The sequence below is a fragment of the Elephantulus edwardii genome, unplaced genomic scaffold (assembly GCF_000299155.1).
Source record: "Elephantulus edwardii isolate Elephantulus edwardi_28Jun2011 unplaced genomic scaffold, EleEdw1.0 scaffold00352, whole genome shotgun sequence".
Taxonomy (NCBI): domain Eukaryota; kingdom Metazoa; phylum Chordata; class Mammalia; order Macroscelidea; family Macroscelididae; genus Elephantulus; species Elephantulus edwardii.
Genome location: NW_006400102.1, coordinates 1,188,830 through 1,215,988, shown reverse-complemented (window position 1 = coordinate 1,215,988; position 27,159 = coordinate 1,188,830). Strand labels below are relative to the sequence as shown.

The 27,159-nt window shown below is 43.1% G+C and overlaps 1 protein-coding gene across 1 annotated transcript in view; it reads left to right on the top strand.

Annotated features, from left to right (window-relative positions):
* The window catches only part of WNK2 (WNK lysine deficient protein kinase 2), a 527,139-nt gene that overhangs the window by 118,475 nt on the left and 381,505 nt on the right, over nucleotides 1-27,159 (top strand). Inside the window, exons 2-4 of the mRNA XM_006901945.1 lie at nucleotides 16,169-16,341; nucleotides 17,415-17,635; nucleotides 23,476-23,633. Coding sequence (XP_006902007.1) covers nucleotides 16,169-16,341; nucleotides 17,415-17,635; nucleotides 23,476-23,633 — 552 coding nt within the window. The remainder of the gene's footprint in view (nucleotides 1-16,168; nucleotides 16,342-17,414; nucleotides 17,636-23,475; nucleotides 23,634-27,159) is intronic.

Sequence of the window (27,159 nt, the reverse complement as noted above, 5' to 3'; positions counted from 1 at the left end):
AGTTACACACTTCTCATTTTCTAGACAGCCACGAACCAGCTTCCAAACCCCTCTAACTCCTGCTTTGAGCTGTCCCTCTTCCCATGCAGCATCGAGATCTCTACCGAGCTTATCCCAACTGTTGATTGTGAAGTGTCCAGACACTGCATACCACGGAGCAATTCTGTCAACCTCCTTAAGGAAATTTTCAATGATCCTATCTTTAAGTTTCAAGTCCTTAGCTTTTAACAGACCTTTCAAGGCCATTTTAACTGGGCATGTGGGGGAGTTACCCATACTTTCACTTTCTATTTCTAGCTGCTTGCCGCAAACTTTTGAAAACTGCCTGCTCTCACAGGTCTTTATAGTCTCCTTCCGAGAACTTTAGAAAATTGCCTGCTCTCACAGGTCTTTATAGTCTCCTTCCGAGAACTTTAGAAAATTGCCTGATCTCACAGGTCCTTATAGTCTCCTTCCGAGAACTTTAGAAAATTGCCTGATCTCACAGGTCCTTATAGTCTCCTTCCGAGAACTTTAGAAAATTGCCTGCTCTCACAGGTCCTTATAGTCTCCTTCCGAGAACTTTATAAATTAGGTCAGTCCTTACCTGACACTTACCAGCCGGCTGCCCTGTCCACTGTGAGTTCTGGAACCGCAGCACCTCTTCGGGTCCCTGTACGGGCCACCACTCTTGTTGTGCGCCTCGCCTGTCCAGCAGGAATAAGGACACAACACACCAGCGATTCCTTCTCACAGCAATTTACTCAGGAGTTTGTTACAGTTAGGGAGAAAAATATGGAGTCTCTCTCTCTGACCCTTCCTGGGAAATTCCGATATCGTTTCCTCACCCTTTGGTCACCATGATTTTCTCTGCCAGCTGTTTTCTTGAGAACTTTTACTTTGACCTTTTGTAATACTTTGCCTTTTGGTGCTTGTAATTCTAACTGAGGAGATACAGGTTGATCATTTCCAGTATCATTTTTGAGCTTTAACCCCAGCGAGATGGCATTTTCATAGTTCTCCTGCATCACATCGTTGTAGAGGACCTTCTGATGGAGATCCAGTAACTCCCATTCTTCTTGAGAAAAAGTCAGGGTCACATCTTCAAAGGTCAACAAACTCTCATTCCTTGATTGATCAACTTCTCCCTGAAAGCGTCTGACTAGGGCCACGGCCTCCTTGATGCTCCGTGGATGATGTTTTTGCATCTGGGTCTGGATTGCACTGGGCAAAATGGTCAGGAACTGTTCTAACACCAGCAGTTCTAAGATCTGCTCTTTTGAGTTGCGCTCTGGCCTCAACCACTGCCGGCAAAATTCCTGTAGCAGATTGACAGCATAGAAAGGCTCTGCTGTTTCGGGATAGTGGAAGTTCCGGAAACGCTGGCGAGAGCTCTCAGGATCAAGTCTGTTCCTTAGCAGGGTGGACTTCTCCCTCTGACTGGCACGCTCTTGCATAGATCCCTCCTTCAGCACAGGCCTCATCTGGGGCTTCTGGCACGCAGCTACCTTGAGACCTCTGGTCATCATTTTGATTGAGGAACAGTCTGGCAACTCTGCAATGCCACCTTCAGTAGCTGAGGCCTCTATAAATAAATATAGAATTGGTGATAGAAATGAGGCTGGAAGAAGATTGATTTAATTTTGTATTTACAATGATTTATCCATTGCAAATATTTTTTCTGAAAGACACAAAAGATGACTTTACACGTGGATTTCACCTGATGGGCTGCATAGGAATAAGACTGACTACATTTATGGAAGAAATTGTTGGAGAAGTTCAATATCAGCAGCCAAAACTAGGCCAGAGACAGATTGTGGGTCAGATCATCAATTACTCATATGCAAGTTCAAATTGAGGCCAAAGAAAATGAAAATAAGTCCACAGGAACCAAGATACAATCTTGACTCAATTCCATTGGAATTTCATGATCATCTTAAGAATATATTTGAGGTATTGAAAAACAATGATAGAAGAACAGATGAGTTGTGGGATGATATCAAGGATACCATTACAAAAACAGAGGAGAAAGAAAAAACCAAAATGGATGTCAGAAAAGATTCTAAAGATTGCACTGAAATGGCGAGAAGCCAAATCAAATGGAAGCATGTCGAAGTGAAAGAGATGGACAGATGGTTTCAAAGGGCAGCTCGGGAGGACAAAACAAAGTATTATAATGAAATGTGCAGAAAGCTGGAATTGAAGAATATAAAAGGAAGAACTCTCTCTGCATTTCTCAATCTGAAAAAAACTGAAGAAAAAAAACAAAACACCAAAACCCAAAAAACAAAACAAACAAAACCAAACAACACCCCCAATTTAAGCCTCATGTCACAATGTTGAAAGATGCTATGGACAATATATTGAATGATCCAGAAAGCATAAAAAGAAGATGGAGGGAATATACAGAGTCTCTGTACCACAATTAATTGATTGATACTGAAAATTTTCAGAAGTACCATAAGAGCCAATGGTGATGAAAGAAGTGGAAACTGCACTGAAGGCATTGGCAAAAAATAAAGCCCCACGAATTGATGGGATACCAGTTGACTTATTTCAATTACCAGGTGCAGCCTTGGATGCACTCAACAGTCTATGCCAGGAAACTTGGAGGATGACTTTCTGGCCAACGGATTGCAAGAGGTTCCTATTTCCCAAGAACGGTGATCCAACTGAATGTGGAAATTATCGAACAATATCATTGATATCACATGCAAGCAAATACTGGTGAAGATCATTCAGAAATGTCTGGAAGAGTACATAGATAGGAAATTGCCAGAAGTTCAAGAGGGATTTAGAAGAGGCTGTGGCACTAGGGATATCATTGCTGATGTCATATAGATCCTGGCTGAACATAAGGAATACCAGAAAATTGTTTGTGCTTTATTGACTATGCAAAGGCATTTATTTGACTGTGTGGATCATGACAAGTTGTGGCTGACATTGAAAAGAATGGGAATCCCAGAGCACTTGATTGTGCTCATGAGGAACCTTTACCTGGGAAAGGACGCTTTTGTGTGAACAGAGCAGGGGAGCACTGCATGGTTTGGAATTGGGAAGGAAGTGCATCAGGGATTATTCTGTCGCCATACCTGTTTAATCTACATACTGAGAAAATTATTCAAGAAGCTGGACTGTATGAAGAGAAATGTGGAATCAAGATTGGAGGGAAACTCGTCAATAGCCTGTGTTATGCAGATGACACAACCTTATTTACTGAAAGTAGAAGGATTTGAAGTACTTGTTGAAGAAGTCTAGGAATGCAGCCTACAGTATGGTTTGTGTCTCAATATCAAGAAAACGAAGATTCTTACCACTGATTCAATAGGCAGTGTCATGACGGATAGAGAGGAGGTTGAAACCGTCAACAGTTTATTTTGCTTGGATCCACAATTAATACCCTTTACAAGCATTTGGAAAATAAGGAGGCACATTACAATGGGAAAATCTGCAGTTCTGGACCTTTCCAAATTATTGAGTAGTAGTGACGTCAGTTTGAAGACTAAGATATGTCTGATTCAGGCCATGGTCTTTCTGATCACTAGCTATGCATCTGAGACCTGGACAACGAATAAGGATCACAGAAAAAGAATTGATGCCTTTGAACTGCAGTGTTGGAGAAGAGCACTGGACATCCCGGGGATGACCAAGAAAATGAATAGATATGTCTTGGAGAGGGTGCAGCCAGAGTGCTCTTTGGAGGCAAGAATGATGAGGCTTCACGTCACATATTTTGATCTGTTGATGGAGAAGGATATGATGCTGGAAGGAGAGGAAGACCCTCAACCAGGTGGATTGGCAAGGTGACTGCTGCAATGGGCTCTTGTGTGTCAGGAGTGTGTGAGAATGGTGCAGAACAGGACTAGGTTCAGATATTTTTTTCATAGGGTTGCTGTGAGTCATACTTGACTCAATGGCACCTAACAACAAGGATAATGGAAGAAGAATCGACTCTTTTGAGTAGTAGTACTGGGAAAGAGTCCTGAACATACCATGAACTGCCAAGTAAACAAACAAGTATGTCTTTGAGAGGGTGAAACCAAGTCTGTCCTTGGAGGCTAGGATTTTGAAGTGCCATCTCATATACTTTGGGCATGTGGCCAAGAGGGACTGGTCCTTAGAAAAGGACATCATGCTCAGAAGGATGGAGGACAGCACAGAAGAGGAAGACCCTGGATGAGATGGATTGATACAGTAACTGGGGCAGTGGGGTAGGTGCTTTGGAGTCAGTGAGAATGGCTCAGGACAGGGCAGGCTTCAGAGCTCCTGTACATAGGGTTTCTGTAAGTCTCAGGTGACTCAATGGCACTTAACAACAATGCTGAGAAACATGAGTATGCATATATCTTTGTCAAAGCTTTGATTTCCTTTGGGTGTATACCCAGTAGTGGGATAGCTTGGTCATATGGCATTTCTATTTCCAAGTTTTTTAGGAAGTACCAGGCTACCCTTCATACTGGCTGTACCATTTTACATTCTCACCAACAGTGTATGAGAGCTCTGATCTCCTGCATCCTTACTGGTGTTTGTTGTTTGCTGTCCTGATGAACTTTGTTATTGTTGCTGGAGTGAGATGACACCTGATTGTTTTTTTTAATTTGCATCTCTGTAATAGCTAATGAGTTTGAACTTTTTTCATGTATTGGTGGCCATCTGATGTTCTTCTTTGGTGATGATTCTATTCATCTCTTCTGCCCATTTTGTGATTGAGTTGCCCTGCATTTTTTGGGTGTTGATGTGCTGGAGTATTCTATAAATTTTAATTATGAATCCCTTATAAATATGTCATTGCTAAATATTTTTCCAAGTCTCTGGGCTTCCTTTTTACTCTATTAGAGAAGGTTTTTCATGTATACAAGGATTTGACTTTTAAGTCACATTTATTTATTTTATTCTTTCCTGTGTTTAGGTTTTAAGTTTCACTTGAAAGTCTACTCATGTCATATATCAGGGTTGTTTGTTTTTATTTTTTCTCTGATGAACTTTATGATTTTTGGTTTTACTCCTAAGTACTTGATCCCTCTTGAGTTGGTTTTCATAGATGGTATAAGGTGTGGGTCTTGCTTCAGTTTCTGCAGATGGCTGTCCAGTTTTGCCAGCACCATTTGTTAAAGAGACTGCCACTTCTGTACTTTGAAAATCAAATGACCACAGGTAGATGGCTTGATTTCTGGGTTCTCAACTCTATTCCATTAATCTGTGTGTCGGTTGCTATACCAGTATCATGCTATCCTAACTACTATGGCTGTGTAGAAAACTACTAAAAAAGAAAGTAGGAGATACTGCACCTTAATCTTTAAACAGACATCCAGGACTTTGGAGAGGTCCCTAACAGCTGACTTTTGATTTCTTTACTGTTGGTACCATCATTGTTGTTTGTGGATCCAAGTCAGATGAAACAATTGGCAATTTCTATCATGATATTGCCTATTGATCCAGTGGCGAGTTCTGTTTTATTGATACTGAGATTTTACACATTGTTATTACATTAATCATTGTTATAAAACAAAATTTGAAAACTTAATATGACTTGTAAACCTTAATTAAAATACTATAAACATCAAATAAAATATTAAGCAATTAATAAATATAAAATAGGTACTGGCAAAGATAATTTCTAATACAATTCTATAAATTCCTCCAGAGTCAAGTAAACTATAGTTGATTAAATTATGTCCTCCCTAAAATATGTGTTAACTTGGCAAAGCCAGATTCTTAGTATTATGTAATTATTCTATGTGTTATAAATCTTAAGCTCTATGATGTTGAGAGAATACAGGTAGTTATGTGATCATGTGGTTGTCTCCCATAATGTGATCAGCCATTAAGAGGAGTAGGTGAGGATACAACATCCTTAAACAGGTCATTACTTTCATTAGATGTAGGAGAATTTCCCCTGGAAACGGTATCACCTTTTTTGGCTTACAAGAGATAATAAGGGAAAGAAGTGATCAGAGAAGGGAGATAACTTAGTATGACTAACAAAGAAGAGCCAGGAACAGAGTGTGTCCTTTGACACAGATTCCTGCACTGAAAAACTTGTAAGACTAGAAGACCTACAGAGAGAAAGGCTCCCTGAATTTGAACTTCCAGCTTCATTAAGTGTAAGAGAATAAACTTCTGCTTGTTTAAGCCGACCATTTATGGTAACTATTACAGCATCACTAGATAGCCAAGACATAGACCCATTGAAAAAAATTATAATTGAAATGTTATGGTCCAAGGAGGCTTCTAGGGAAGTTCATGCTTATCACAGTAGAGCATTTTCCTTGTTTCTTGTCTGGTTTAGTCACCACCTAGGACCACACGATGTAGGCTATGCCATGTTCCTTTGTATTCTGTTGGTTGCATTTTACTAGCATACATCTTCCATTATCTTTCTCAGGTGCATGGGATGTAAGTTTTGAATTCTTGGATGTCTGAATATCTTGTTATTCCCCACTTCGAGCGTTTGTTTGGCTGAGTATGGAATCCTCAGTTCTGTTTAAAAGGGATATGTGATTAGGTATTTTTGTCATGACAGGAGTACAGAGCGAAGGCTGCATAGTGGAGTGGACCTGCGGGGAGAGATTGTAAAACAATGAAAGAATTTTTCTTTTACTTTTCCAAGTAAGTAGTGTACTGGGGGGCCCGGGGGTGGGGTGGGAAGGGAGAAAAGTGCAACAATGAATGAATGAATGAATGGAATTCCAGAGTCTCTGTAAATTTTCATTGTAATTAATAATAAATTAAAAAAAAAAAGAATCCTCAGTTCTAAATCTGACTTTGAAGATACTGTTTCCCTGTCTCCTCGTCTCCAAGATTGTGAGTAAGACACCAGTGCCTGTCTCGGTCTACTTCTTTGCAGATATGACTGATTCTTGAGCCTTAATATTATGAAGTTTCTCTGGAATGGATCTGGACATGGGTAATTTTCCCCCCCATTTATTTATTGGTATGTTCTTTTATTCTTTTTTTGTTTTTTAAATTTTTTTTACTAATTTTAATGAAAATTTACAGAGACTTTGGATTTCCATTCATTCATTGTTGCACTTTCTTCGCTGCCCACCCCTCCCCCCAGTACACTCTCCACTTGGAAAAGTAAAAGTTCCCCCATTGTTTTACAATCCCTCTCCCCAGGTCCACTTGGCTCAGCGAAATTCTATTCTGTTATCTGTTTATTCTTCATGATATTTGTTCTGTCTTTGAAGTCCTGTTACACTTTTGTTTGCACTTTCAGGTGATTCTTTCATATTTCTTTAATGCTTCTCTCATATTTTCTCTCTGCTTTTGTCACGTCATCTTTGAATGCTAGGAAGCATTTTTAAATTAGAGACATAATTTATATGTAGATTGAAATACATAGATCTTAAAAATTAAATTTTGGGAGTTTTGACACATGCATATTTAGTAGGGAGTTACATTGTTAACCTAAAGGACATACCTCTCTAGGCATTCACATCACCAGTAGCAGTGAGCTTGAGTATAACCTGTGTTTTGATGTGGAACAATTCTATCACCCCAAAAAGTTCTCCCAATCTGCTTTCCAGCCAAGTTTCCCTTTTCCATGTCAGAAGCAGCCTGTATTGATTTCAATTACCTGATAGTTGTTGTTATTGTTAAGTTGGAACTAACTCATAACTACTCTTCAGCAGATTTTCAAAGACTTTAAGTTACATGGGAGGAGATCACCCATTTTTTGCCTGGGAGCAGCTGGTGAACTTGAACTGCCTGCCTTTGGGTTGACAGTACAGCTCATTACCACTGCTCCCTTTTCTAGAGTCTCATAATGGAATTATACAATATAGACTCTTGGGTGTTTGGTTTCTTTTGTTCAGTATAATGCTTTTGAGCTTTATCTATATTGTTGCATGTGCCAGGAATTTGTTCCTTTTTATTACTGAAATCTCTCACTCATTGCCATTGAGCCAGAAGCAATTCATAGCTGACCTTTCCTTGGGTTTCTGAGGCTGTAAATTGCATGGGAGGAGGTTGCCTTCTTTCTCCCATGGAGTCACATTGGTAGATTTGAGCCACCAAAGATGCACAGACTTGGGGTAACAGTACAATTCCAGGGCCCCCTACTGCTGAAATAATAGCTTTGATATATGACAGATATGTCCATAGTTTCTAGTTTGGGGATTTGATGAATAAACCATCTATGAAAATTTATGTACATATGTCTTGTGAATAAATATTTCATTTCTTTTGGGGAAATATGTGGGAGTGGGTTTATTTGGTTACTGAGAAAACTGGGTTTATTTGGTTACTGAGAAAACGGCAAAGTCATTTTCCAAAATGGTTATACAGGTCATGTTCCTGTTACCAAAAAGCCTCAGTTTTGCCATGCCACCTGCCACTCGGAAAAACAATCTTGGAGGTGGATTGGAATGGGGAAAACAGAAGGGGGTTTGTGTGTGTGTGTGTACGCTAGCATTTAGGAAACAGAGAGTTTACGTTTCCAAATCTGTCTCAAGGAAGGGAAGGTTTTAGGGTAGGTTAGGTTGGTTAGGTTGAGGATGTAGGGAAGAGCTCATGCTTATTTAGAACTTTTAGAAGGGAAGGGTGAGTTATCTTAAACAAGGGGCAGTTATGCAACTCTGGAGAATCTTGCAACTGCCTCCAGGAAGTCCTCCACCTGGTTAGGTGCTTAGTCATCACAGTGTGTGACTATGGCCTCCTCCTCATGGCTGTGCTCTAGAATCTTGTCACCCTTTTTACCTCTGCATAACCATGATACTCTTTTCAGACCACTAAAACAGGAATTATTCACAGTTAGAGGTCATTAGGAATGCCCTAGCTGAATGCCAGCCCATCTGATCAGAACTGTTGCTAGAGAACATGAAGTATTTTTGTTCACTACGTTATGTAAAGCAGAAAACAGGAATGGCTGTGATTCAGCACAAATCTAGCTTAAAGTTTCTCTTTCTATTCACTGAAAAAGTCTTTAATAATACAAGGTCGGAACGGTTTGTCTATTACGGAAAGGGGAGTATATTTCAGTTACGAACTGCAGGGTGGTGATGCAAACTTTAACAGACTCCAGTTTGGTAAGGTCTTACTTAGTCATCTGACAGTGTTCCTCTGGGCCTGCACTGTTCACCTACAAGTTCACCATGTACCTTTACTTGTCATGGATACATCACTTATTTGTTAGTTTCTTTTATTGGAGAATGATTTGCATATTGCTACTTTTTATAGCTTATTGTGTTATTTTTATGTGCCATGAAGTCGACTATGACCCATAGCAACCCTATGAACAATGGCTCTGAAACTTGCCCTGTCAGCCATCCTCATCGTCTTTGACATATCTGACCCCATTACCATGGTCACTGTGTCAGTCCATCTCATCCAGGGTGGTTTTTTCCCATGCTGATTCTCTACCCTTCCAAGCATGATGTACTTCTCAAAGGACTGGTACCTCCTGATAACATGCCCAAAGTATGTGAGACTGAGTTTCAAAATCCTTGTCTCCAAGGAGTAACCTGGTTTCACCCTCTCTAGGATGGACCTGTTTGTTCTGTTTTATAGCTTTACATATGTTTGCTTATTTATCGTCTGCTCTTCTATGTATAGTACTTGTCTGTCAGTTGCTCTTCTGAAATGATTTGGAGATTGCTGTGATACTGTAAATATCCTCTTCCTCATGTCGCTCTCTAGGAGTTTATTTATACAGAAATCACTATTTTTACCTCTACATACCCATAACCTGACAACTCTTTTCAGACCACTAAACCAGCAATTGTTAGCAAAGTTAAAGATCACTAGGAAGGAACTCCTGGGTTGTTTGCACTAGCTGCATCCCAGGACACCTGATTGGAACTGTCGCTGGAGAACAGGCAGCATATAACAACAATATGACAATAAAAAATGAGGAGTAACAGCCTCAAACATCCATTCATAACTGGAATGTGGAACCTACAAAGTGTGAATCTAGAAGAATTGGAAGCCGTCAGAAATGAAATGGAATACACAAAGATTTACATTCTGGTTATTAGTGAGCTGTGATGAACTAGCATTGACCACTTTCAATCAGAGAATAATATTATCCACCCTACTGAGGAAGAAAAAGTAAAGAATAGGATTGCCTTCACAGTAAGAAAGACCATTTCAAAATCTGTACAGTGACAGGATACTAATACATACTAGGAAGACTTTTAACATGACTGTTAATCATACCACAAATATGTCTATCTGTGTTTTATTGATTATGCAGAGGCATTCGACTGGGTGGATCACAACAAATTATGGCTAACATTGAGAAGAATGGGAATCCCAGAACATTTAATTGTGCTCAAACAAAACCTATACCTAGATCAACAACTATTGTCAGCTAAAAGCAGTGGAACACTGCATGGTTTACAGTCAGGACAGGTGTGCATTAGGGCTGTATCCTTTTTCCACATCTATTCATTCTGTATGCTGAACAAATCATTTGAGAAAATGGACTGTCTGAAGAAAAATGTGTCAGGAGTGATGAAGACTCATTAACAACCTGCGTTATACAAATGACACAGCTTTCCTCACTGAAAGTGAAAAAGACTTGAAGCACTTGCTGCAGAAGATCAAAGCCATCAATAAGGATTACATCTCAGAATCAAGAAAACACAAGTCTTCACTGGGCCAGTAAAAAATCACAGGATAGATTGCAAAAAAGCATAAGGTTGTTAACCATTTCATCTTACTTAGATCCACGGTCAACACCCTTTTTACCAGCAGTGAATAAATCAAAAGGTGTGTCACATTGGGAAAGTCTGCTGTCAGGGGCCTTTTCAAAGTGCTAAAGAGCAATGATGTCTGTTTAAAAACTAAGGTATACCTAATCCAAGCCATAGACGTCTCAATTATTTGCTATTCATCTGTAAGTTGGGATAATGACTAAGGATTGTTGTTGTTGTTGTTGTTGTTATGTGCCATCGAGCCCTATGCACAACAGCCCTAAATCCTGCGCCAACCGCACTGCCTCTGACACACCCATCTGATTACCCCAGTCACTGAATCAGTCCATCTCATAGAGGGTCTTCCCCTCCTGTGCTGTCCCTCCACCCTCCCAAGCATGATATCCCTCTCCAAGGACTAAGGATAACAGAGAGAAATAAATGTTGTGGTATTAGAGAAGAATACTCACGGTCTTCCAGGGGGACAAATATACCTGTCTTTGAAAAAATGAAGCAAGGACGGTGAAACTTCATCTCACATACTTTGAGTATATTCATTCTGGGAAAGATGGAAGGTCAGTGTAAGAGAAGAAGACCAATCCAACAAGACAAATGGACATGATGACTGTAGCATTGTTGTTGTTTGTTGTTATGTGCCGTCGAGTCGCTTGCGACTCATAGCGACCCTGTGTACAACAGCCCTAAACTCCGCTCTGTCCTGTGTCAATCGCACTGTCTCTGACACTCCCATCCCAAGTATCCCAGTCACTGAATCAATCCACCTCATAGAGGGCCTTCCTCTCCTGCGCTGTCCCTCCACCCTCCCAAGCATGATGTCCTTCTCCAAGGACCGGTCTCTCCTCACAACATGTCCAAAGTATGTTAGACGGAGCCTCAGAATCCTTGCCTCCAAGGAGCCACCCGGTTTAACCCTTTCCAGGACAAATCTGTTTGTTTTCCTAGCAGTCCATGGTATTCTCAATACTCTTCTCCAGCACCACAGGTCAAAGGCATCAGTTCTCCTTCTATCCTCCTTGGTCATTGTCCAACTCTCTAATGCATAACAAGTGATTGCGAAGACCATGGCCTGTATCAGACGCACCTTAGTCTCCAGAGAGACACCATTGCTCTTCAGTACTTTGGAGAGGTCCCTAACAGCAGACTTTCACATGGCAATGCGCCTTTTAATTTCCTGGCTGCTGGTGCCAAGACTGTTGACTGTAGCATAGTTCTCAAATATGTCAGAGATGGTGAAGAAGGCACAGGACAGGTAGAACAGGTTTCAGATCTGTTGTTCATAGGGTAAGTATGAGCCACCCTTAACTTGATAGCACATAAGAACAACAATTCAATTGTCCTTTTACATTAAGATAAAAGGCTCCAGGCTGTTTTTTCTACACTACCTCAAAGGCAATACCTTTCTGATGATTTGAATCCACCATTTGCTCAGAGGGAAAAAGATGTGCAGTGTGTGATTTACAGCCTTTGAAAACCCACTGGAGGCACAGCTCTGATTGAGGGCTTTGAGTTTTGAGTTGAGTTGCTGGCTGTTGATATTGAGTACCTGTTCATGTGCTTATGACATTTTTGTGTTGTCTTTGGTGAAATATCAGTTATCTTTTATTTCTCCTTCACCATTTTTATGCCTTTTTGCTTTTTCAAAAGCAATGTAATTTATTTTTTGAGCACTAAAAAGCCTAAAGCGTACAGAAGAATGATACAGCAAGTTCCTGTATATCCCCTTACACAGTTTTCTCCTGTTAACATCTAGCATTTTTGTTGTCTGTTTGTTAAAACTGATGACCCATTATTGATGCATTATTTTTCACTATATTCCACAGTCTATAGGGTTTTTCTTGAGTTGTAGCCTTTTGTATTGATTAGCTGTAAGAGTGCTCTATGTTCTGGATGTGAATCCTTTGTCAAGTCTGTGGATGACTTTCACTTTCTGTAATGAGCCGTAATTTTAAGTGAGCAGACATGTTTCCATTTAACTATACAGATTAAATATTTATCTTTTTGCACTTAATGTTACATTTAGCTCAGGTTGTTTAATGTTAAGGAGTTGTGCTGCTAACTCGGAGGTGTAGTATGGTTTGAATCTGCCAGCTGCTTTGTAAGAGAAAGGTGAATAGCGTCCTTCTGTGGAGGGTCAGCTAGTGGGTTTCAACTCCTGGGAACCTAACAACAATGCTTGCTTGGGGTTTCTCCCCCACCCCATGATTATGGTATTTATTAGGGAAGTCAAAAGGCTATAATTCATGTTGGCTGAGCAATACGCTTGCTCAGTCAGAACAGCTTCCCTAACGTGCTCACAGGTACCTCAGCCTTCAGCCTTGCAACTTTAGGCCAGTGTTACAGAGCCCTTAGTCCTGCCAATGATGGCTCTTCCGCCCTGTCCTCCAACAAACTAGGGCAAAGACTCCTAGTTCTGGCTCCATGGCTAGCTGTCCCTGTCCCAGAGTCAGCTTTGTCTCACATCAGGCCTGATTCTCTGATGTGGCTGCTACTCCTGTAGAGCCTGGACTGAGTGGTGTGGGAATCTTTGACCCCAAAGGGCATCCACTCTCATATTCTACTTCTTCTTTACCTGGTGCTAACATTCTCAGTTTTACAGCAATGTTACATTTAGCTCTAAATCAGAGTAGACACCTAGCATCTTTATTATATTCCAGTATTATGGAATATTTTATTTTGAACTGTTTAGGGTTACTATGAATAGACCCAGTGGGTTTTTTTCTTTGTTTGTTTGTTTTAAGTCTTTTAGTAAGGCAGGCAGTTTTCAGTTTGTAAGAACTCTTTCTTGATGATTTCCTTTAAAAAAGTTGGTTCTTTTTTGTGTATATGATTTTTTTTTTCTTTTATAGGAGGATATGCATCAGAATTTTTCAGAGTTTTCTTTTTTGGTTCCCAAATTATTGTTTTTTTCTGGTGGTCTGGCGGAAAGAGAGTTGCACTACCAACTCTAAGGCAGGCAATTTGAATCGTCCCTGCTCTGTGGGAGGAAGACCACCGACCTCTTGTTCTCCATATCAGATTCTGGGCTTGGAGTTCTTTAGGGTCACCTAGAAGAACCTCAAGGTTGTAAACTTGTATTTTTCCCCCCACTTTTGGTTTCTTCATTCAGCATTCCAAATTCATAGTGATTCTGTATGTCATGATTATAAAGTTAGACTACTTTGAGAAAGGCAAAGATTTATTATAGGACAAGGACGCCCTGCTGGGGAAGAGCATGCAGGGCTTAGGAGGAACACTGGCATGTCTCTCTGAGCAGCAAAATCCCGGAGCTTTTCTAAGAGAGGTTTATTTATGGTGAAGAGTGTTTTTTTTCAGGAGTAAAGACACGTGTGGTGTTCTCACAGCTTTGGTTGAGTGACTGCAACTTTCCTTCCTCCTCTGAGTATTCGACAAAACTTCAAGGTGGACTCCGGTATAAGAGAGTGTTGGTGCATGTGTTTTAGTCTCACTCTGTTCTTTAAACCACCATCTTAGGTCACTGCTAGGTCATTTAACTCCTGGCTGTGTATGCATGAAAGTCCAGTTTCATCCTTTCCTGTTTTGGACAAACTCCTTAGTTCTGTGTTGCTGTGTTGTCATTATTGTTGTTGTTATGTGCCATCAAGTAGCTTGCAACCCAAACAACCCTATGTGCAGTACCTCTGAAGCCTGCCGGGTCCTGAGCCAGGTTCACTGACTCCCACACAACTACCCCCCATTGCCTCAGTTACTGTATCAATTCACTTCATCCAAGATCTTCCTCTCATGTACTCTCCCTCTACCCTTCTGTGCATGATGCCCTTCTCCAATATTAAATATCCCTTAGATGATAGGACACTACTCATTTAACATCATTTCTGTTGCTCATAAATTTATATTTTAACAAATGTTTGGCTATGTGTGTCAGTAAGTGTGTGTGAGCCAGCAAGCTACAATGGGTGAGCATATGTAAGCAGTGCTCTGGACTTTTTTTCCTGTCCTCTGAATTTCCTCCATCAACAGTATTCTATCTTGGTAGAATTCTTCAGAGTTTTGCTCTTTTCATGCTCAGTTGTGTTGGCATTTTTCTTCTAGAAGTATGCTTTCCACTTTAGGGGTATTTCAGTGACCTCTTGGGCAGGAGGGGACAGTGGGGTAGGATAAGCACTCAAGTGTGAAAGTGCCAGTTAGAGGAGCTTGGTGTGTTTGCCACAAGAAAGGAGGCAAGTGTCTGCACCCTGAAAGTGGAATTTCATCTTGCGAGTGGCATTTAGAAACATACAGAGGGCTTGAGGGCCTCTGAGTTTTTGATAGTAAGTGTCTGAGGTTGAGAATCTACTGGAGGATTTTAAGTAGGCAAGTATTTAGGCAGAAGGCCAAAAAAGGGGGTCATGCTGAACCTGGAGAATAGTGTTAGGAGGAAGAAGGAGAGGCTAGAGTGATGAGGCCAGAAGTTAGGGAGTAGGTGCTTGACAGTGCTGCTCTGGGTCCAGGTGGGCATCTGGTTAGTCCCTGTGTGGCTAACACCAGTGGGGCTCAGGGCCCTGGGTGTGTTGGTGTGGGGTGTTGTGGGGTTTTTAAGTATCACTGTGGTTCTTAGAGCTTGATTTGCCTGTATTGATGGCTTGCTTCCTGCATGAGCTTTAAAAATTAATGATGGTGAGACAAAACTAATATTTCCTTCTTTTTAAAATACAAACCTTAATAAATAGTTATTGAAGAGACAAAGGCCTCAGAAGAGATTTTATGCAAAAAAAAAAGTTCTCAGTTACTGTGGATTGAATGCTGCCTAGCAGCTGCTTTGTGTAGTGGGCATTGGTACCTCGTCCTGCACCTTCACGTGCAGCCAGGCTCAAGCCCATTGTCACTACTGTGTGTGTTTTAATGCTGTCTGAAATGCGGAACACATCTTCAGCTCTATGTTGAACAATATTCTGTGGCTCATTAGCTGATCTGGCAGTTTGTTACTAGACCTTTCTTGTTAATCTGGGAACTCTGCTGAAACCTGCCCACCACTGGCAACCCTGCTGGTATTTGAAATGTTGGTGGCAGGCTCTCTAGCATTCCAACAAGTACGCAGCCCTCCCCAGTTCTCCCAACTGATAGGTAGGTGGTGAACCAGGAAGCATGAGTTTCCTCCCAGGAATTTCAGTGTGGAGTCCCTGGTGCAGGCCCTGGATGGGGAAGGCCAGCTCGGCAAGGCTGAGTGGGCCATACAGCCTCTGTTGTGCTCGGAGCAGTTTCTGGGTAGGGTGCACCACTTCTGTGTCTGGGACCTGTTTGTTATCCCTTTTTTATTGAAGGATCTGCTAAGTTTAGGACATCCCTCCAAAACTTTTCAGCTTAAACCTAGTGACAGAAAAGCCCAATGCGCTGTGCTTTGGGGACACGAGGCTGCCTTTGGGGCCCTTGAACTGGGTCAGACTTCACAAACTCCTTGATTGTTGGGCTCCTTCCTGCTGCTCACTGTGTGCGTCCCAGAAAGCAGCCTACTGAGGGCTTCACAACTGCCTTGGAGCCAGCCTTCCTGCCCTTCACCATCCCCAGTTACCCTGGTCTTTGTGTCCTCTCTCCAGGACCGGAAGCTCACCAAGCTGGAGCGACAGAGATTTAAGGAGGAGGCCGAGATGCTGAAAGGCTTGCAGCATCCAAATATTGTGCGATTCTATGACTTCTGGGAATCTAGTGCTAAAGGAAAGCGGTGCATTGTGCTGGTGACAGAGCTGATGACTTCAGGGACTCTAAAGACGTAAGTATGTCGTTGTGCTTAGTGGACTTGGCCCAGGGTGCAGAGCAGGAGGCCTGCATGATGCTCAGGGTGCACACTTCTCTGGAATGTCCTTATTGGGTAAATGGTAGGATCCTCTCAACAACAGAAAGTCCCTACAAATTAAAAGAAACATGTCGTGGTGCCCCCAGTGGTTGTCTCTTACCTTGGGGTATCTCCTGACTCTGTTCCTCAGACACCACAGAGGAAATTTTCCCACCTCATTCCCTTACCCCTACCCTGCATCTGACATTTGATTCTTTGAGGGTCATGCACCTAAGCATGCACTTGATATAAACTTGAGCACCTGGAATTGTTTGCTTCTTGGGGAACTAGCAGGCTTGCTGTGTCTAGGTGCAGCGCACATGTGCCAGCATCATAGAAGGTAGACTTTTGTCTACACAGGAGTACAGGGAGTCCACTGACCACAGAAATGTGCTTCTCTTCTCACAGATTGGACTGAATGTAGTCAGGCCTTGTGGGTCAGAGGTCAGCAGAGGAGAGCCAGGTAACCCGTGCCTCCTCTCTAGGGCCACATGTCTGGACAGTGAGGAGGGGAGCAGACTCCCTTTTGGTGAACGCAGTCTACTTCAGAAACAGGCCAGGGTGTAGGGGGACAAGTGGGGACCCAAAGTGGGACTCCTGCCCGGTTTTGCCCACTTCCTTCTCAGAGGAACTGGTGTCCAAGAAGACCTAGCATGCTGTGTGGTTCCCTGTGTTGTCCCCAACCTTGGCTTTCCAGGCTTTGAGGTGTCCTCAGGATTCAGACCTGTACCAAGGATACCAGCACTCTGTCTTAATAACAGCAGTGTTGTAGCTGAGTGACATTCCATCTCAGTGTCCACTATGAAGTCCAGGGCTGTGGACTCTTGAGAGCTGTCCAATTGTCTACCCAGGGTCTGGATAGCATTGCTCAGTCCCTCCTGGATAGTAGCATTTTTGCACTGTCTGTTCTTGTACATGAGCGAGATTGTAAGGGACAGCCTAGCCAACTGCATGCATTGAGACTGGCAGAGCCTAACCATTTGCTGAGTATGCTGTGCCCTCCCTTCCAGGTACCTGAAACGGTTCAAAGTGATGAAGCCCAAAGTTCTTCGTAGCTGGTGCCGGCAGATCCTGAAAGGCCTGCTGTTTTTGCACACAAGGACGCCCCCCATCATCCACCGAGACCTGAAATGTGACAATATTTTTATTACTGGACCAACTGGATCTGTGAAGATTGGTGACCTGGGCCTGGCCACGCTCAAAAGAGCATCATTTGCCAAAAGTGTGATAGGTATGCCCTCTGATCCCTCCTTCAAGGCCCAAGAGTCTGGGACCCAGTGTCCAGTTTACTTAACTGCCTTGGGACAAGAACCTCCTTGGGTGGGCAGCCTGTGAGAGATGAGATGGGCCTCAGTTTGGGCAGCTCTGCCTGCCCCCATTTCCTCTCACTGCCTTGCCTAGGAGAGGGGCAAAGGGAGGCCTCTGCTAAAGAAGGAGATGACTGGTGCTCACCTACTTCATCCTCCTTCTGCTGAAGGAGGAGGTGACTAGTGCTCACCTCTCTCACCTTCCCTCCGCTAAAGGAGGTGGTGACCAGTGCTCACCTACCTTATTGGACTGTCCTGAACAGCCTTACCCTCTGACCTTTGCCAGCATGTCCTGTGTCATGCTAGTTGTCTAGTGGGGAAGATGTGACATGGTGGAGGTGGCCCAGACCTCAGGACATGTTGTGTGACTGTTTTCAGTGAGCTACGGAGGCTTAATAAGGAGGGATAAAGAAAGGGTTCCTATATGTCAGATTGACTATGCCAGGGGCAAATTGACTAGACAAGGGACAGTTTGACTAGACAAGGGGCAGTCAGAGTAGGTACAGAGAATGGTGTGCTGCTGCAGACAAGACTGCTCTCTCATCTTTCAGTGGTCAGTTGGAGGCCCCTCCTGGAGAAGTTTCCCCTGCCCAGTCAGCCCTTGATAATGAGGCTTCCTAGGTTCTGGCTACTGTACAGGGATGTGATGTCTCCTCCCTGTGCCCACCCCAGGAAAGTGCTGCAGGAGCTGATAGAACGTTCTGAAATGAGAGCATCTTGAGGCCTGGGACACGAGGGAGTGTTCTGACAGGTCAGGCCGCAGCAGGCTGAACTGGCTGCTCATTGGGAGAGTGCCTGGAGTAGTGAGGCTCTGGAAGACACACTGGCAGGCCAGTGGCTGAAGTCAGGGCCCCATCCTCATGGTTTTTGGCATACTAGGGTCAGTATGTGGCCTTTCTGCAGGGAAGGAAGCTATTGTGGGACCCGCACTGGTGGGGCCATACATTCAGAACGCAGTGACTGAGCAAGTGCAGCACCTAGGAGAGACTATTGGTAGAGCCTCAGGTAGCCCAGGACATGGGGTGTGATCTGGGCAGTACCAGGTGTTTCTCTGCTTGTTAAGTGGGAAGCTTAGAGGGTCCTTAGCTACTAGTGGGCCACATGCCCTACAGTTCTGCATGTTTGGTGGTTATGGGATGTTTATTGCAAATTTGGCTCCAGAAAGTGTTAGAGATCTCACCGCTGGGTTAGCTGGGTAGTAGGAGAGCTACCTGGAGACCACCATACACAATTAAAGCTGCAGAGATGTTGGAAAAAGAGGAGGGTGGCCTCTGAGCTTTCTCAGACCTCAGGCTCCCTTCCTTTGAAATGAGGCTCCATTGGGTCCATGGTGGGTGTGGTGTTATATGGATTCTGACTCTTTAGTGGATGTAGGGTCCAGCCCCCCAGGGTTCTCCTTGGGGAAAGTTCTGCTGAGAGAAGTGGACTAGAGAGTTAATATACTAAGTCACTCAGATTTTAGGACTTCCACCCTGCTTTGCTAATGGGGGTCTCCCATCCAGGTTTGCTAAAGGAGGGACTTTCACCAAGATAGACTAATGAGGGGTCTCCCACCCAGGTTTGCTAATGAGGGACCTCCCACTCCGGTCTACTAATGGGGCTTCCCACCCATGTCTGTTAATGATTGGCTAATGGGGGGGCCTCCCATCCAGACTGCTAATGGAGGGTCTCACATCCAGGTCAGCTAATGGGGGAGTCCCACCCAGGTCTACTAATTTGGATACTCCCACCCATGTCTGCTAATGAGAGGTCTCACCCAGGTCAGTTAATGGGGGACCTCCCACCCAGGTCTGGTAATGGGAACCTCCCACCAAGATTGGCTAATGAGGGTACTCTCACTCAGGTATGTTCATGGGGGTACATACTCCCACCCAGGTCTGCTAATGGGAGGCCTCCTACCCAGGTTTGCTAATGGGGCACTCTTAACTCAGGTCTGGTAATGAGAGACTTCTACCCAGGTCTGCTAATGGAGGAACTCCCACCCTGGCCTGCTAAGGGAGGGATTCCCATCTAGGTTGGCTAATGGAGAGTTTCCCACCCAGGTCTACTGATGTGTGTCCTCCCACTATGCTAATGGCAGGGGCAGGACTAGATGTGTGAGCTCATATATGGCCTGGTGATTAAGATTTTTCACTAACAAGCTGTGACCTACTTTGCAATGCTTTATCAGTAGGGGCTTCCAGTGTATGTTCAGGGCTCAGAAAAGTTCTGAAAATCCTTTGTTGGGGTTTGCACTCCTTTGAAAAAAATGTGAGTGCCCCTCATAGCTCTGACCAAGGGCAGTGGCATCCCTGAGGTCTCCAGTGGGAGGAGGACCCCATTAGGCTGAGTGAGATGAGTTTCTGGGCATGCAGACACTGTCGGCTTCACTGCTTGGAACCTGCTAATACATCCGTCAGCTCTAGAGATGTCCTGTAATGACAGCAGATCTCAGAACTGGACCTCTAATGTCACTTACCTGAAGAGCTCTTTTCTGTGTGGGGGTAAGATGGGAGAGGTAGCTTTCCCAAAATGCTTGATGGGGTTTTCACTTGAGGACCAGATACTCTCCTGTGTACCTGTTGCTGGACATCAAGGTCAAGGTGTTAGTAGGGGCTAGTGGGGCCATCTGGCCATGACACAATGCAAGAAAGGAGGACAGGGGATGCATCTCATAGCTACTGCCAGGGTGATGAGGACCACAGTTAGGACTGCTAGGGTGGGCCACCAAGCACGTATATTTGTGCATGCATACACAGATACAGATATCTACACAATGTACATAAATATGCAAATATACACATGTACATGCACAGTGTGCATACAGTGTCCGCATACTTGTGTAGACTCACATACACAGACACATGTTCATTCAGATACATATGCACATACATACACACGTTTCAAAAATTTATATTTAAATGGCTACAGTTTAAAAAGAGGGGAATGATAGACATTTGTGAGTATGTGCATTAATAGATATTATTGGTAAATGCTCAGCCCTGAACTTGTAATCTTTGACTGAGCTGAATCATTTAACAAAGCTAGGTTTTCTGAAATGGTAATTACAGCGCAAATACCTTCCTGGCTTACTGAAGATCTGGGAGAGAGCATGCCTGGGGCGGACTGCTGCTCTGGGAAGGCCATGGAGCAGCTTCCTCTCTAGGCATCAGTGTAGTCTTGCCATTACTACTGTAGCCCAGGGCCACTGCTTCTTGACCCTGTGTGTCCTGTCCTAGCTGCCCTTAGGGGTCAGGGCCAAGACTGAAACAGATGCACTCCCCTGTCCTCCATGGAACTGCCTGCCAAGAAAACACCAAAGTCCATGTGTTCATGGTCCGGCCAGCAGCATCTGTGAATATTCAGAGTGTCAGGGTTGTACCCTTCATCGAGGAGCCCACTGCTGTACCAAGCATCCCTCTCTACCTCACCCTGTAGATGACAGTTGCACCAGGCTGAGAACTCTGGGTCCCATGCCGTGACACTTAGCTGTGCTCCTCTGTAATAGGCCAAAGGTAGGCCCATGGGGATGGGACCTGTGAGAAGAGACAGGTAACCCCAGGGCTGAGGGGTAGGACAGAAGTCCAGATCATCACCTGTGATGCCAGCCCTGAGCTCTTGTCCTTTTGATACTCCGGCCACACCTAGGAGCATATGATGTCTGTACTTTAGACCTAAGCCCGAGCAGTATATTCCCTATTTTATGACCAGCTTAGAAGTAGGAAGGAACTTTGAAAAATATTAACTTAAAAATTAATTATACAAAAACAATTTCCAAGTAATCGTGTGGTTTAGAAATTAAAAAGATGAAAAATTCCTGTTCCTTGCTCTCTGTGTTCAGTTCTTGTGATTTGTAATTCATTCTTTCAGAATCTTTTATGCTTATAAGCAAGCCTAAGTGTAGGGCCTTCTTGTTTTCTTCATTCTTTTTTTAGCCACCCATGATGGTATCTTTTTTAGTTAAATATATTAAACATGTTGGGTGAATAAAAACTAAATACAATCTACAGTAGTCCCTTATCCCAGAGGTAACAATAGTGAATGCCTTTTTTTCTCACCCCTAAATGTGCTTTTTCATTCAGTAATTACTTTGTAATGTTTTGTATCTGTTTTTTTAAAAAGTTGGAAGTTAAAAAAAAAAGTTGGAAGTATTAAAAAAATTGCCTAAATCAACAACTGTACAAAAGTTAAAAAGTACCCGCTGAAAAAGTTAATTCTACTTTTTCATTGCACTTTTAAGAATAGGTTTTTTTGATTATGAAAGTAAAAACTTTATGTTGTTGTTATGTTCCATCGAGTCACCTGTAACCTTATGCACAATAGCTATGAAGACTGCCCTATCCTGAGCCAGTCTGTCTCCGACACACATATCCTCATTACCCCAATCACTTTGTCAAATCCATCTCATCCAGGATCTTCCTCTTCTGCACTGTCCCTACACCCTTCAAAGCATGATGTCCTCCTCTAGGAACTGATACCTCCTGGCCATATACCCTTAGTATGTGAGATGGAGCATCAAAATCCTAGCCTCCAAGGAGAAACTTGATTTCACCTGCTCCAATACAGACCTCTTGGCAGTCCATGATATGTTCAACACTCTTCTTCAGTACCACAACTCAAAATCATCAATTCATCTTCTGTCATCCCTAGTCATTTTTATTAAAAAACCCAATATATCAAAAAGTCCTGCTTTCCAGACATTATTCTGCATAGGTGAGATCATCTACATAAATTCTTGTGCTTTATTTGACTTAATTCACAAACTCACCACCAAATAGTTGTTTTCAACTCATAGTAACCCTTTCTCTCTCTCAAGTATCTGAGGCTTGACACAGTGACTGCAGCAATGGGCTCGAGCATGTCAGAGATTGTGAGGATGGCGCAGGATAGGGCCAGGTACAGATTTTGTTGTTCACAGCGTCTCTATGAGTCATAGTTGACTTGATGTTGCCTAACAACAATAACAACAAAATAACAATAGGAGGGAGATGGCTGCTAATGAACTTGAATCGTCAGAGGTGTACAGTCTCTGAGTTAGTTAGCTGCAGAGGTCACTGAAGGTGGCACCTTTTGTTTTACACAGCCTGTCATAAGTTTCCATGTGGTTAAATATGATTTGAAGTCTTTTGTATTTAATGCAGCACATAACACTGTCCATTCCAAGTGGTACAACACCTGTAGGGTGGGGGTGCAGCATGGTCTTGTTCACCAAGTAAGTATAGGCAGTATGTGGTGATGACAATGGGGAACACTGCCCTGGGGTGCCCAGAGTTAGGGGCATTTAGCACCCTTCTAGTTGTAGCTCTGTGGTGATAACTGAGCATTTGTCTGCCCAGAGTTGTCTAGATGCCAGTCATTGCTGGCCCTGTTGTTGATAGGACAGCATCTAGGAGGATGAGAACGCACGCATGGATATGATCCTTGATAAAATTAGTTTCTGAATCAGGAGTATGTTTCTTAAGTGTAATCTCTCAGCAGTTATGAACTCATCCCTCAGATTTCATGTGGCCCTGGGATATTGCCGTTCCAGATAGAATTCCTTCTGTCTGTAAAGCATTTTTGCTTGAATCCTGAATACTGAAATACATTAGCTGGCACGAAGTGTACCACAGCCAGCTCACCAGCACCTTTGGCTGGCCCAGATGCCACTGACTCAGGACCGCCTCATCCTGAGAGCTAGTTGACCTGTGAACCCTGTGGAAGAGTGTTGGGCACTAGGGCTCTGACTTATGGACTCCTTGGCACTTGTGTGACTGACTGCTGCATGTGTTGTTCTTGGGCACAGGTACCCCTGAGTTCATGGCGCCTGAGATGTATGAGGAGCACTACGACGAGTCTGTGGATGTCTATGCCTTTGGGATGTGCATGCTGGAGATGGCCACCTCAGAGTACCCCTACTCGGAATGTCAGAATGCAGCACAGATCTACCGCAAGGTCACCTGTGTGAGTCAGTCCTGGGCCATCTACTAATAGGATGCTGATGAGCTGGGCGCTAGTCTTTTTTAAAACAATTTTTTATTGATTTGCATATGAATATACATTGTGTTTTGAAAATGTACTTTGTGTTTCAATAATTGGTATACATTTTATTTTATATCATTAATTACCATTGCCCTATGCCTATTATCATGCAAAAGCCATGGTGCAAGGATGAAACAAAGCTGCTTTACAAGTGGAGATATTGAGGCTCAGGGAGCATGGATTGCCCAAAGTCATGGAGTCAAAATCCCGTGATTGGAACAGTCGGGGTGACGGTATTGATTGTGCTTTAGACTACCACAACATTGAGTACTTTTCCCTTTTTACTACATGTCAGGGAAGCTGAGGCTTAGAGAGGTTAGTGCCCTCTTGGGACACCCAGCTAGAAGACACCTTCTTGGCCTGCCCCCAGAGCATTTTCTCTGGGCTGCCACAGAGATGTTTCTTCCTCATCTTCCTTATTTTGAACATAGTCTTCTGCTCAGCAAAGTGCCCCCATTGTGGACAGTTAGCTGTGCCAGTTAGGCAGTCCTGGGAATGCCATTCTCTGTTTTGCTGTAATCATGGCTGTTACTGAGTGGCTTCAGCCAAGCAAACAAACAAGCACCAGACTGCTGTAGATAAGCGGAGTTCCTCATTACACCTTCCACCTCATGGTGTGCCACCCAAAGAGTGGACAACCATCTCAGGGGCTGTTCCACTTCCACAAGGAGGGAGCTCTGTGAACATGCAGGCTGTGCCAGTAGAAGAGAAGGGCATTTGAGAGAGTTTTAGAGGTTCATGTGTTAGACTGAGAAGGGGTCTTGGGATGGAAGCATAGCAAGAGCAGTCCTAGGTAAACCCTGAGCTGCTTGTTTTAAGGAGCAGTGGCTGGCAGTGGGTATCTGTCAAGTTCAGGAGAACACAATGCCAGTTTTGGTGACTCTTATAATATCCTATGGCCCACATGAAGCCAGACACCAATTCCTAAGTGAGTCCATGTCTTTTTGAGGCTGAGCAAGTGCTTGACTGTACCCTGGCTCCTCTGAGCAAACAAACAGGACCTTGTCATTTGTCAGTGGCCTTGGGGCCCTGTTACTTTGGTACCCCTCTCCCTGCAGCAAGGACTTGCTTTCCTACTATCTACCTTTCTCTCTGGGACTCCCAAGGTCTCTCCGGGAGCCCAGTCCCTCAGGACTCAGACTCCCAGGATTCAACTCTATGTATGAAGACAGGAACTTCTTGAAGAGTACTAGTCTTCATCTAGCACATATTCTTCACCTACTTAGGGTACTTCAGTATAAACAGAGTACAGGCAGTGTGAGGGTGGTGACAATCAACCTCCACTAACTCCGTTAGGGAGAACAGTCTCTACCTACAACATCCATTGCATAAAATCAATTCCAACCCAAGTCCCCACCTACTTCTATTAGTCCTAGCGTTACCTGTCCCTCCCGAGCTATCACTGTTCTTGGCTCACTAATCTATTGTAGTGTCCACACAGAACTAAAGATAAGAACTCATATTTATAACTTATATTTATTAGGGAAGTTAACAAGTTAAAATTTAATTTAAAACTAGGATACAATTCTTTAGTTAGGACAGCTACACAGAGGTGCTTGCGGGCTCTATTATTTCCACTTCAACATTTCAGATCAGTTCAGCAAAGCTCTCTTAGACCTGCCAGTTATGGTGTCTTCTCCTGAATCCTCTAGCAGGCCTGGGGAAAGAATCTGACCCTGGCCCTGGTTCCGTGTGCTGGCAGTTTCCAGTCAGGTCTGTTTCAGTGCTGTTCTCTGATTCTTCACTGTTGTTGATGTTCTTGGCTAGGTCTTGGTGTACTAGTACAGGAATCTTTGGCCCAAATGGATGTGCACTTGACTCGCCATTCTCCATTCTTGCTGATGGTGAAAGTCTCATTTCCTGCCTCTAATTCTGCTTACTATAAGCCTAGAGCTCTGTGCTGTCAAGTTAACTAATGCCTCATAGTGACTCTGTGAACCATGTATCTGAACCCTGCTCTATTCTGTGCCATCCTCATAATTTCCAACACACTTGAACCCTTTGTTATAGTCACTGTGTCAGTCTACCTTGGCCCTCTCCTTTCCAAGGATGATGTCCTTTTTCAACAACTGGCCCCTCATAACAACAAACTCAAAAGTATATGAGACACTATCCTTGCCTCCAAGGAACACCCTTGTTCACTTCCTGAAAGACAGACCTACGTAGCAGTCCATAGGATATTTGGTACCTTTCTCCAACACCACAGTTTGAAGGCATTGATTCTTTTTTGTAATCTTTAGTCATTGTGCAACTTTCAGATGCATAGCAAGCAGTTGAGAATATCATGGCTTGGATCAGATTTACTTTAGTCTTTAAACTGACATTCTTGCTCTTTAATTTTGGAAAAGTCCTTGACAGCAGATTTCCCCAAAGCAACATGTCTTTTGATTTCTTGGCTGCTGTCACAATGAGTGTTGATTGTGGTTCCAAAATGAAATCATTGGCAACTTTAATCTTTTCTTCATCTGTCATAATGTTCTCTGTTTGTTCAGTTGTGAGGATTTCTTTCTTGATGTTGAGATGCAATTAATAATGAAGGCTTATAGTCCTTGATCTTCTGTAGCAAGTAGTTCAAATTCTTCTTACTTTAAGCAAGCAAGGTTATGTCATTCGCATACTAAAGTTTATTGATGAGTCTTCCTCCAATCCTGATGCCATAATCTTCCTCATAAAGTCTTAGTTCTGAAACTATTTGTTCAGCATACACATTAAACACGTATAAAGGAAACAGCTCTGATGCACACTCTTTCTGATTTTGAACCATTCAGTGGTGTTCCTTTTTTCTGTTTGGAAAACCAACTCTTGGGTTAGGAATAGGTTTTGCCTGAGCACAATTAAGTGTTCTGGAATTCCCATTCTTTTCAATGTTTACCATAATTGTTATGATCCACACAAATGTCTTTGAATAGTTAATAAACCCAAGTAGACATCCTGGAATTCTCCGCTTTCTGCTAGGACCCAACTGACATCAGCAAGTCTAACCTGATGTCATAGCCTCTTCAGAATTCATCTTAAATTTCTGCCAGTTCTCTGTCCATGTAGTGTTCTAACCACTTTGGAATCATCTTTAGTGAGATACTAGCAAGATTTGAATGTGAAATAAAGGATTTTTTAAATTATTTTCACATTCTGTTAGATCAACTTTCTTGAGAATGGGAATAAATACAAATGTCTTCCAGTAAGTTGGCCAAGTAACTGTCTTCCAGATTTCTTGGCATAGCCTGGTGAGCACATCTTTTGCTACATTTATTAGTGCGGACATGTCAGTTAGTATTCCAGCAATTCCTGGGCCTTATTTTTGCCAGTGCTTTCACTGCAGCTTGACTCTCTTTTCCTTCATCACCTTTGATTCTTGGTCATGTACTACTTCCTGAAATGTCTTTGTGTCAGCCAGTTCTTTTTTTTTTTTAAATTTAGTTTGCTTATTTTTCATTTCAATGAACATCTA